The sequence below is a fragment of the Anolis carolinensis genome, unplaced genomic scaffold (genome assembly GCF_035594765.1).
Source record: "Anolis carolinensis isolate JA03-04 unplaced genomic scaffold, rAnoCar3.1.pri scaffold_9, whole genome shotgun sequence".
NCBI lineage: Eukaryota > Metazoa > Chordata > Lepidosauria > Squamata > Dactyloidae > Anolis > Anolis carolinensis.
The window spans coordinates 18,116,946-18,129,890 of NW_026943820.1; the positions used below are offsets into that span (position 1 = coordinate 18,116,946).

The 12,945-nt window shown below is 41.7% G+C and overlaps 1 protein-coding gene across 2 annotated transcripts in view; it reads right to left on the reverse strand.

Moving 5' to 3' along the window:
- The window catches only part of LOC100555550 (C-signal), a 44,559-nt gene that overhangs the window by 6,606 nt on the left and 25,008 nt on the right, over window positions 1–12,945 (reverse strand). Inside the window, exons 2-3 of one of the 2 annotated variants that reach the window (XM_008117689.3) lie at window positions 10,191–10,450; window positions 7,446–7,497 (exon numbers count right to left, since the gene is read on the reverse strand). In XM_008117689.3, the coding sequence (XP_008115896.2) occupies window positions 7,446–7,497; window positions 10,191–10,337 (199 nt within the window). In that variant the 5' untranslated portion in view covers window positions 10,338–10,450. The remainder of the gene's footprint in view (window positions 1–7,445; window positions 7,498–10,190; window positions 10,451–12,945) is intronic. The other variant, XM_003225359.4, reaches the window with a different exon arrangement.

A 12,945-nucleotide genomic window follows, 5' to 3' on the forward strand; every position in this document is an offset into this window, starting at 1 on the left:
CTAGTTTAATTGTATTGGGTCTACTCCCATCCCAATTCACACTTCCAAGAATTTCCAGCACTTTATCGGTCACCTTGTGTTTACAATATTTATATGGTGCACTTTACCCAGTCCATTTTTACAACCTCTCCGTTTTAATCCATGGTTTTATTAATTTTTTGTCATTTGTTTTTATTGGGTAATGTTTAAATTTTTATAATTGTGCATGTCTCTTGTCTATTGTTGTGTTTTATATTGTTACTAGCTGTGCCCGGCCACGCGTTGCTGTGGCGAAGAATGGTGGTATGGGAAATAAAGTATTGAGGAATTGGTGGTAGTGAAGGTCAAGGGTAAAGGTTTTCCCCAGACATTAAGTCCAGTCATGTCTTACTCTGGAGGTTGGTGCTCATCTCCATTTCTAAGCCGAAGAGCCGTCGTTGTCTGTAGACTCCTCCAAGGTCATGTGGGATGACTGCATGGAGCAGCGTTACCTTCCCACCGGAGCAGTACCTATTGATGCACTCACATTTACATGTTTTTGAACTTCTGGGTTGGCAGAAGCTGGGGCTAACAGTGGGGGCTCTGTCAGTTCCCCCAATTCAAACCTGCGGCCTTTCGGTCCAGAAGTTCAGCAGCTCAGCGCTTTAACATGCTGTGCCATCAGGGGACATTATTTCCTAAAGGTTGTGAATATACAATATTTCTGATTGGTTTTTTTTTGTCTGTTGGAGGCAAGTATGAATGCTGCAATTAGGAAAAATGATTAGGATGTAATGGCCTTGCAGATTTAAAGCCTAGCTGTTTCCTCCCTGAGTGATTTTTTTGTTGGGAGGTGTTAGCTGGCCCTGATTGTTTCCTGTCTGGAATTACCTTGTTTTCAGAGTGGTGTTGTTTGCGATATTTTATATGCTTCTACTGTCTGTGGCCCTGAGAAAACAGAGGATTGGCCAGACTTTGATGATGGGAATCCTTTGTTGGGAGGTATTAGCTGGCCCTGATTGTTTTCTGTGTGGAATTCCCCTATTTTCAGAGTGTTGTTCTTTATTTAGTGTTCTGATTTTAGAGATTGTATTGTTCTGTTTTATTATACCACATTAATTTTTATATATTCTGATTTTAGTGTTTTTGAATACTTGGAGCCAGATTGTATTCATTTTCACGGTTGACCGCAACACAATAATAATAATAATAATAATAATAATAATAATAATCCGAAAATACGTCCGAAAATACATCCGAAAATACATCACACAGTCCTAGACACTTGGGAAGTGTTCGACTTGTGATTTTGTGAAACGAAATCCAGCATATCTATCTTGTTTGCTGTGTCATACAACGTCGTTGTGTCAATAATAATAATAATAATAGTAAGGATAGTAATGATAGTAATAATAATGACTTTGGTAATACATAGTGCTTCACTGCCTTCTCAGCTTCCTTTCTGGAAGAATCCTTTCTTGGGAGGTGTTAGCTGGCCCTGATTGTTTCCTTTGTGGAATTTCCAATTTCCTTGCTTTATTTACTTTCTTTATTTCTTTATTTCTTTATTACTATCCTGGTTTTAGAGATTATATTGTTCTGCATTATCCTATCCTAGAAATTATTTCATATCAAAGTAGAATCTCACTTATCCAACATTCGATTATACAATGTTCTGGATTATCCAACACAGTCTGCCTTTTCATAATCAATGTTTTTGTAGTCAGTGTTTCAAATTCATTGTGATATTTTACTGGTAAATTTGTAAATACAGTACAGTAGAGTCTCACTTATCCAACATAAGTGGGCTGGCAAAATGTTGGATAACCGAATATGTTGGATAATAAGGAGGCATTAAGGAAAAGCCTATTAAATATCAAATTAGGTTATGATTTTACAAATGAAACACCAAAACATCATGTTAGACAACAAATTTGGCAGAAAAAATAGTTCAATACGCAGTAATGCTATGTAGTAATTACTGTATTTATGAATTTAGCAATATATCATGATATATTGAAAACATTGACTACAAAAATGCGTTGGATAATCCAGAACGTTGGATAAGCGAGTGTTGGATAAGTGAGACTCTACTGTAATTACTACATAGCATTACTGCGCATGGAACTACCTTTTCTGTCAAATTTGTTGTATAATATGATGTTTTGATGCTTAATTTGTATAACGATTACCTAATTTAATGTTTAATCAGCTTTTCCTGAATCCCTTCTTATTATCCAATATATTTACTTATCCTGCCGGCCTGTTTATGTTGGATAAGTGAGAGTCTACTGTATATTGATCATCTTATATTATCTGCTTAGAACTGGATTAGATGAGGCCCCTTCTTCACAGTTGTATAAAATGCACACTGAAGTGAATTATATGGAAGTGTGGAGTCAAGATAATCCAGTGCAAAGCAGATAATATAAGATTATAAATGGGTTATATAGCTGTGTGGAAGGGCCTTGAGTCTACACTGCCATATAATCCAGTTCAAATCAGATAATCTGTGGAAGAAGTCTAAGCGAGGCCTAAATCTGCCTGTCCCCTAACTGAAACCTGGCTGTCCCTTGGTTGCTAGGCAACGAAGTGGGCAGAGATTAGCCCTCTAAACTGGCAGCAATTGGATAAAAACAATTATTGCTCTCCCTCTAATTAGGACTTTATTTTTCTTTTCTTTTTGTTGTATCAACCTAGAGGCGTGGATGATGGGTTGTGTTGTCAAATTTCGAGGTTGGGGGGCCTGTAGTTTTGTTGTTTTGTCCACTGCCCTGATGCCATCACTCTTTTATATATATAGATTGTTTTTATTCAGGCTTGGCCCCATGTAAGCCGCCTTGAGTCCCCTTTGGGAAGATAGAGGTGTCTTATAAAAATAAAGTTATTATTATTATTATTGGTCTACGACCACACCATTCACTCTTTCCTGTGCCACTGGCCCACCAACTACCGGAGTCAGTTCACAGAGCCACTCAAAAATGAAGGGAAAATCCAACTTAAAGAGTGATGGCTATTATGCAGACAAGCCCTCTTCCTATATTGATGCACAGAAAGACACACTGAATTCTTATGGTGAAGTATAAACAGATTTGTGAAGTTCATAAAGAACATTTATTTATTTATTTACGGTATTTATATTCTGCCCTTCTCACCCCGAAGGGGACTCAGGGCGGATTACAATGAACACATATATGGCAAACATTCAATGCCAACAGACAAACAACATATATAGACAGACACAGAGGCATTTAACATTTTTCCAGCTTCACTATTCCGGCCACAGGGGGAGCTGTTGCTTCACTGTCCAGTAGTGGCTGTACTTCCTCATTCCATTCCTCGTGTTTTGCTGGCAGTTTTATGGTGTTGTAAATTAGTTAAATTAGCCTCCCGCATAAAGTGTCCTAAATTTCCTTACTTGACAGATGCAACTGTCTTTCGGGGCTGCATAGGTCAACAGCAAGCCGGGCTATTTAATGGTCGGGGGCTTAACCCAACCGGGCTTCGAACTCATGACCACTCGGTCAGTAATAATAATAATAATAATAATAACTTTATTTTTATACCCCGCCTCTATCTCCCCGGAGGGGACTCAGGGCGGCTTACATGGGGCCAAGCCCGAATAAAAACAGTAGCAGTATAAAACACAGCAATAGACAACAACTTGCACAATAAAAAAAATTAAACATTAGCCAATAAAAAACAAGAACTAATAAAAACATGGATTAAAACTGAGAGATTGTAAAAGTAGACTGGGTAAGGTGCACCATATAAATATTGTAAACACAAGGTGACTGATAAAGTGCTGCAAATTCTGGAAGTGCAAATTGGGATGGGAATAGACCCTGTGTCTATATCGAGTTGACAAAGGTAAAAGGTGCAAACCGGTACAAGAATGGTCACAGATACAGATTGCTTCTGGATTAGCAATCTTTATCTAAAGGCTTGAGTAAAGAGCCAGGTTTTCAAGCTCTTTTTGAATGCTACCAGGGTGGGGGCTTGCCTGATTTCCCTGGGGAGCGAGTTCCAGAGCCGGGGGGCCACCACGGAGAAGGCTCTCTCTCTCGTCCCCACCAACCGTGCTTGTGACGGAGGTGGGAGCGAGAGGAGGGCCTCCCCCGACGAACGAAGAGATCATGCAGGTTCGTAGGGGGAGAGGCAATCACTAAGGTAGGAGGGTCCCAAACCGTTCAGGGCTTTGTAGGTGATCACTTGCACCTTGAATTGGGTCCGGAAGGTGAACGGCAGCCAGTGGAGCTCCTTAAGCAGGAGGGTTGACCGCTCCCTATAATTTGCTCCAGTTAGAAGCAAGGCTGCCGAACGTTGAACTAGTTGGAGTTTCCAGGCCGTCTTCAAGGGCAGCCCCACGTAGAGTGCATTGCAATAGTCCAGTCTAGAGGTAACTAAGGCATGGACCACCGTGGCCAGATCAGACTTCACGAGGTAAGGTCGCAGTTGGCGCACAAGTTTTAATTGTGCAAAGGCCCTCCCGGCCACGGCCGACACCTGAGCATCAAGCGTCAGTGCTGAGTCCAGGAGGACCCCCAAACTGCGGACCTGCGCCTTCAGGGGGAGTGCGACCCCGTCAAGCACAGGTTGCCACCCAATACCCCGATCGGACATACGACTGACCTGGAGGACCTCTGTCTTGTCGGGATTAAGCTTCAGCTTATTCGCCCTCATCCAGCCCATCACAGCTGCCAAGCACTGGTTCAGTATCTGGGGGGCTTCCTTGGAGTTCGGTGGAAAGGAGTAGTAGAGTTGAGTGTCATCTGCGTAGAGATGGCACCGAACTCCAAAACTCCGGATGACCTCTCCCAGCGGTTTCATGTAGATGTTAAAAAGCATGGGGGACAGAATGGAACCTTGCGGGACCCCACAGGTCAAAGGCCAGGGGTCCGAGCAGGTGTCCCCCAGCTTCACCAACTGGGAACGGCCCTCCAGGAAGGACTGAAGCCACGACAGAGCCATGCCCCCAAGGCCCATCCTGGAGAGCCGTCCCAGAAGGATACCATGGTCGATGGTATCGAAAGTCGCTGAGATGTCCAAGAGAACCAGCAGGGTCACACTCCCCCTGTCCAGCTCCCTGCGGAGGTCATCCACCAAGGCGACCAAAGCCGTCTCAGTACTGTGACCAGGTCTAAAGCCAGACTGCGAGCGGTCCAGAAAATCGGTGTCATCCAGGAAACCCGGGAGCTGCGAGGCAACCACCCGCTCCAGAACCTTGCCCAAGAAAGGGAGGTTCGAGATTGGTCTGTAGTTGTTTAGAATGGCCGAATCAAGGGAGGCCTTCTTCAATATAGGCCTCACTATGGCCTGTTTGAGGACAGATGGAAATTTGCCTTGATCCAAAGAGGCATTAATTATCATCACAAACCACTCTACCAACCCTCCTCTGGCCGATTTAATTAGCCACGAGGGGCAAGGGTCTGCAGAGCAAGTGGTCACTCTCACCGCCCCAAGGATCCTGTCCACGTCATCCGGGCGAACAAGCAGTAGTGATTTATTGCAGCTGGTTACTAGCCAGCTGCGCCACAGCCCGGCCCATTCACTCTTTCCTGTGCCACTGGCCCACCAACCACCAGAGTCAGTTCACAGAGCCACTCTAAAATGAAGGGAAAATCCAACTTAAAGAGTGATGGCTATTATGTAGACAAGCCCTCTTCCTATATTGATGCACAGAAAGACACACTGAATTCTTATGGTGAAGTATAAACAGATTTGTGAAGTTCATAAAGAACATGTGTTATTCAACCACTTTTTATGCAATCAGGTTAACATTGTCCAATTCCTACCCAGTCTTTGGTTGGCCAGAAAAGAGGCTGGCTAGGATCCACGGCAGGATTGGTAGGTAAAGGAAAAGGGCAGCTGGGGATTGGTCTAGAGCAGAGCTTCTCAAATTGTGCTCCTCCAGATGTTTTGGACTTCAGCTCCCACAATTCCTAACAGCTGTAAGATGGCTAAGATTTCTTGGAGTGGAACTCCAAATCACCTGGAGGAGCACAGTTTGAGAAACACTGGTCTAGAGTGAAGGGCTGGTCGGCTGCAGAGCCATCCCCATGGGAGGTCACAGCCTGGAAATACAGAGTAAAGATGACTTGATGACTTTTAATCCAGTTTCATATGAAATGCAGGGTTTTTAGAAAACAAAGCTGAGATGTTGTTTAGAGACATGGCTGCTAACACAAGATGTACATTCCAGGCCCTTGTTTCTGTAAACAAACAGACAGGTTTGGCTAGGCAATGAGTCTAGCTGATGGCTCTGGAAGAAAAAATCTCAGAGGGGTTTGTTTAACCTTCTTGTTCCTAGAGGATTATTTTGTAGGGTCATGTAGAGTTAGTTGCCTTGATACATCTTCTAAAACAGTTCATATATTTTAGAATTGGGAAATAGATACATTAGATCAGGGGTCCCCAAACTAAGGCCCGGGGGCCGATGTGGCCCTCCAAGGTAATTTACCTGGCCTCTGCCCTCATTTATAGTATAATATTTTTATATCAGTTTTAACAATATAATATATTGTATATACATATAATATTGATAATAATATTATCATTTTATACAATACAATACTAACAATAATATATAATAATAATATTAATTATATGTTATATATTACATATAATATTACAGTATAGTGGTATAGTTCAATATAGTATAATGCTAATATTGTGCTATGCTAATAATATAATATATTGTTTGTACATACAGCTACTCTGAGTTTCCTTTGGGGTGAGAAGGATGGGATATAAATGTAGTAAATAAATGTAGTAAATGAATAAATAAATCATTTTAGACTTAGGCTCGCTCAAAGTCTGAAATGACTTGAAGGCACACAACAACAACTATCCTAATTAACCTGACTATCTCATTGGCCAGAAGCAGGCCTACACTTCCTATTGAAATCCTGATAGGTTTATGTTGGTTAAAATTATTTTCATTTTTAAATATTGTATTGTTCTTTCATTGTTATTGTTGTTGTTTTGCACTACAAATAAGATATGTGCATTGTGCATAGGAATTTGTTCGGTTTTTTCCCCCAAATGATAATTCAGCCCCTCAACAGTCCGAAGGATTGTGGACCGGCCCTCTGCTTTAAAAATTTGAGGACCCCTGCATTAGATAAAAGGATAAAAGTTATACAGAAGGTGATAGATACAAATGTGTTAGCTGTTTCTGATCTTAGTTTTTTAGTCCTGGATCAAGCAGGATCTTTTCTCAGGCCAACCAAATAAAGAAATGTTGAAATCGTCAAGGTGCCCTGCTGGGCTTAAACACACCGTTGAAAGTTCAGGAAAGTTTTCTGTGGGATCAATGGAAAGTGACTGACCCTGGAAGAAATAATATTTTAAAAACACACACACACCCCAAATCCCACCCACAACCCCCCCAGCTCTTTGCCCCTTATGCTTTCCCAATGGCTTTAACTTCCATTTCACCTCTCCATCAGTTTAGAACCAGGTAATTTGTAAGGCCAGCCACCTACCCAGTTTGATAATCTCTATTTGCTTGTGTTCACGAGCCAAATTCCTCAAGTCCTGAAAAACATGAATGCAAGACTAAGGGTGGAAAAACTAAATACTGAACACTGTATTGTGAGAGATAAAGCGGAAAAGAAACCAGAGAAAGGTTTATAGCAGTAATGTAGTCAAAATGGGTGCAAACTGAGAAGGATTACGGGGAAAAAGTAGCCACGAATATCCCTGAATATGTAAGTGCTCCAAAGAATAGGTTCTCGAAAAGTAGAATAGGTGGAATAGAGGGAGTATGAGGAAAAATCTGTGCCCACCTCGTTTCAGGTGTGGTTGGAGCACATGACATGCAAACTTGTTTTCACAGTGACACAGCTTCTTTTAGACTTGTACAATTTAGGGTGAAAATTACTTATTACACCAGAGTTTCCAGGGGAAAATGCTTTCCCTGATTTTTTATTTTTTGTGCAATGTGTCCTGGCAGATCAGTATAGTATCGAGAATGGGATTAGCAAGCAGGAGCCATTGTTATATTAAAAAAATCAGACCCCCCTCAGAAGATGGACTTGACATGAATTCCAAAATCAAATACAGTGGAGTCTCACTTATCCAACACTCGCTTATCCAACGTTCTGGATTATCCAACACATTTTTTGTCAATGTTTTCAATATATCGTGATATTTTGGTGCTAAATTCATAAATACAGTAATTACTACATAGCATTACTGCGTATTGAACTACTTTTTCTGCCAAATTTGTTGTCCAACATGATGTTTTGGTGCTTCATTTGTAAAATCGTAACCTAATTTGATGTTTAATAGGCTTTTCCTTAATGCCTCCTTATTATCCAACATATTCGCTTATCCAACATTCTGCCGGCCCGTTTATGTCGGATAAGTGAGATTCTACTGTATGAATTTTATTTTATTTTATATAGTTGCGCAATTCTGAAAAAGTGGCATTCCCCCTCCCTGCCTTGCCAGAAAGGGCAGGAAGACTAGACTACACATCCCAAAAGAGGGATAAACAGATCACCTCCGGAAACGTGCACCCACTAACCCCAAGCTGAAACCTTTCCTACGTCTATACTAAAAGCCCTTTAACAAAAGGAACTTGGCCACAGTTTCAAAATAACACACCTATCATCCTTAAGAATCACTTATGAAACTCATACAGTGCTCATATCTTGGATCAAGATAATCCTGGAAATTTCGTCTGAGACCCCTTCTACATTGCTATATAATCCAGATTATCAAGGCAGATAATCCACATTATCTGCTTTGAATTTGATTATATGAGTCTACATGAGACCGAAAGGTCCCAGATTCAAATCCCGGGAGCGGAGTGAGCACCCGCTATTAGCTCCAGCTTCTGCCAACCTAGCAGTTCAAAAACATGCCAATGTGAGTAGATCAATAGGTACCACTCCAGCAGGAAGGTAACGGCACTCCATGCAGTCATGCCGGCCACATGACCTTGGAGGAGTCTACGGATAACGCCGGCTCTTTGGCTTAGAAATGGAGATGAACACCAACCCCCAGAGTCAGACACGACTGGACTTAACCTCAGGATAAACCTTTACCTTTACCTTAATGGAGTTAGGAGCCCCCGGTGGCACAGCGTATTAAAGCGCTGAGCTGCTAAACTTGTGGACTGAATGGTTGCAGGTTCGAATTTGGGGAGCTGACTGAGCGCCTGCTGTTAGCCCCAGCTTCTGCAGTTTGAAAACATGCAAATGTGAGTAGATCAATAGGTACTGCTCTGGCAGGAAGGTAACAGGGCTTCATGCAGTCATGCCAGCCACGTGACCTTGGAGGTGTCTACGGACAATGCTGGCTCTTCAGCTTAGAAATAGAGATGAGCACCAACCCCCAGTGTCGGACACAACTAGATGTAATTTCAGGGGGAAAGCTTTACCTTTTTTCCCAATAAGCCTTTATTGACATATATGTATATCAAAACAGTGTAAAATGCTGAGTATATTATACAATAGAAAAACAATTTACCTTCACCTTTTAGTGGGGTTAGAGGGCACTAGAAACATTATACAGTAGAGTCTCACTTATCCAACACTCGCTTATCCAACGTTCTGGATTATCCAAGGCATTTTTGCAGTCAATGTTTTCAATACATCGTGATATTTTGGTGCTAAATTTGTAAATATTAGCCCGTTTATGTTGGATAAGCGAAACTCTACTGTAGTTCAATTTGTCCAAAGCATATCAGTTAAAAAGGGGGGCCTTTTTGGTTTCTCATTCTTGTACATGAACTTAAGAATCCTTGACAGGCCTATAATAGATGAATCCTGCCTCAAACATCAATGAGATAATGAGATGCTGACAAATTATTTTCACACTCAATCTTGGCTCCATTTCTATGTGTTTTGGAAACAAGAGTCCCACCGAGGCCATGACATGGCATAAGGGCACTTCTGTGGGACTTTGTTTCCAGAGAATACACCTTCAAGAGTTAGATGCTATTTATTCAACCTCAAAACGGTTTAAGATGGGTTGTCGAAGGCTTTCATGGCCGGGATCGCAGGATTGTTGTATGTTTTCCGGGCCATATGGCCATGTTCTTAAAACGGGAGAAAGACAGAGAAAAGACATGGGATGACTGGCCATCCCAGAAGATGGATTTCAATAGGAGGAAATGGAGTAAGACGTTCCGTCCACTTTTTCCCGCTTTCCCCCTGCTTCTGAGATATGGTCCCTAGTTGTCATGGGGAGGGAAATCACCTGAGCACGTGCTCCCTCACCTGAGCACGTGCTCCCTCCGGGTCTCGGCAGGTGGCAAAGATCTTTTTCGGTGGGTTCTTTCCCCCGACGAGTTGCCTGACCATCTCCAAGCCAAGGCCACGATTGGAGCCAGTCACCAGGACACTGTGTGGGTTCAGTGCTGCCATTCTTCCGACCTAGAGCGAAGCAACCGAGCTCTGTGCTGCCAGCTCAAGCCCAGCTTTTGCAAGGTCATTGCCGCAAGTCCGGGAAGAAACTGAATACACATGAATTATTGACTCTGTGGGCGAGAAAGTTCACTTGGCACACATTGTACAATTGCCCAGATCTCATAGCCAGCCGTCATATTCTACAAGTGATAAAGGTCAATGATTGCCTAAAGAATATTTCCCCACCCTTTTAAATCAAAAATGATTAATTTTCAACACTGACAATCTAATTTACAATTTAAATCAAAATAGTATACTTTCAAGGACAAATTCCAAAAATTGGATGGCATACTTTGTGGGACTTTTCTTCAAGCAATTCCTGCACTTAAAATATATTGGTATAATGCTTTGAGTGTTACATTTTAACTTGCTTCATTAATATCATTTTTTTAAAAGTACAATAGAGTCTCATTTATCCAACATAAACGGGCCGGCAGAACGTTGGATAAGCGAATACGTTGGATAATAAGGAGGGATTAAGGAAAAGCCTATTACACATCAAATTAGGTTATGATTTTACAAATTAAGCACCAAAACATCATGTTTAACAACAAATTTGACAGAAAAAGTAGTTCAATACGCAGTAATGCTATGTAGTAATAACTGTATTTACGAATTTAGCACCAAAATATCACGATGTATTGAAAACATTGACTACAAAATGCGTTGGATAATCCAGAACGTTGGATAAGCGAGTTTTGGATAAGTGAGACTCTACTGTAATTTGTTATTTGTAACAAAGACTGAGAGGGATAGAAATGCAAATGTAATGCAAATTTGCAACTTTCTAAAGAATTTGTGTTTGGTTGTGTCATAATAAAATAATAATAATAATAATACTGTGTAGTTGCACCTGTAAAGAATAGGATCTAACAATCTGCTCAGTTTTTATCAGATCTGCACTGCTTTCCTTTCTGTCCTCTTCAACATTCTTCCAATATGTATGGCAATCATTCACTTCAAACACTGTAGGATATGTATCAGGAGTGTAAGAAAAGGTACATAAGGAATTATGTTAAAGTTAAATAAAGCTGTTCCGCTGCAATATTCTGAACAGTAAGTAGATACAAAGTTCAGTTGGTGAGTTAAGGGTGGAGATATGTTTGCGAGAGTAGAGAGTCGGTCTGGCGGAGTGGTTTGAACATTGACTCCGGATCCCAGGCTCTGTTTACGACTTGGTGAATAAAAGGGGGAATAAATTGTCACATCACTGTGTCGTCGAAGGCTTTCATGGCTGTGAGTTTTCTGGGCTGTATGGCCATGTTCCAGAAGCATTCTCTTCTTACGTTTCACGCACATCTGTGGCAGGAATCCCAGCAAAGGATTCCCCCAGGCAGGAAGCTGCCAGGTTTTGAAGCTGCAAGGTCATTCAATGCTAATCAAGGTGTCCAATTGCAACATTCACACTTGCCTCAAACTGACAAGAGTTCTCTCTCCCACCCTGGTCTAATCCGCTGCGCCACCGGGGGCTCCAGTGGTCTAACATTAGAGACACACAGCTCAAGACCGTATAAAGCAGGGGTCCCCAAACTTTTTAAACAGGGGGCCAGTTCACGATCCTTCAGACCATTGGAGGGTCAGACTATAGTTGGCCACCAAGCAATAATAAATAATAATAATAACAACAACAACAATAAAGAGGGTTGGAAGAGACCCCTTGGGCCATTGAGTCCAACCCCCTTCTGCCTTTGTGCACCGAAAGCATAAGCACAACACCCCTGACAGATGGCCACCCCGCCTCAATGTTAATAATAATAATAATAATAATAATAATAATAATAATAATAATAGGTTTTGGAACACAATACTCCTGACCTCACAATTGTGTTAAAAAGCAAAGTATGGATTGTCTATGTTGCAATCCCAGGTGACAGAAGGATTGAGGAGAAACAACTGGAAAAACTGACACGATATGAGGATTTAAAGATCGAACTGCAAAGCCAATCAAGGTGGTCCCAGTGGTGATCGGCACACTGGGTGCAGTTCCTAAAGACCTTGGCCTGTACTTAAACACAATTGGCGCTGACAAAATTACCACCTGCCAGCTGCAGAAGGCCACCTTACTGGGATCTGCACACATTATTTGCCGATACATCACACAGTCCTAGAGACTTGGGAAGTGTCCGACGTATGATCCAATACAACAACCAGCAGCGTGTCTGCTGTGGACTCATCTTGTTGTGTTTCTAATAAATAATAATAATAATAATAATAATAATAATAATAATAATAATAATAATAATGGCCTTTAAGAGAAGAAGAGACCCTTTGGGTCATTTAGCCCAACCCCCTTCTGCCCTTGTGCCATGGCTTCGATGGGCCGCATCCGGCCCCCGGGCCTTAGTTTGGGGACCCCTGGTATAAAGCTACCACTCTCATGAGTTATTTTGTTACATTTTTTGGTCTTAACATTAGAGGCACCAAAATGTGTCAAAATAACTCACAGGAGTGGTAGCTTTATAAGGTCTTGAGCGGTGTGCCTCTCCAAACTGCACATCCCAGGACTCCACAGCATTGAATCAAGGCAGAGAAAGGGATGTGAAATGGCATTAAATCTGCAGAAGAG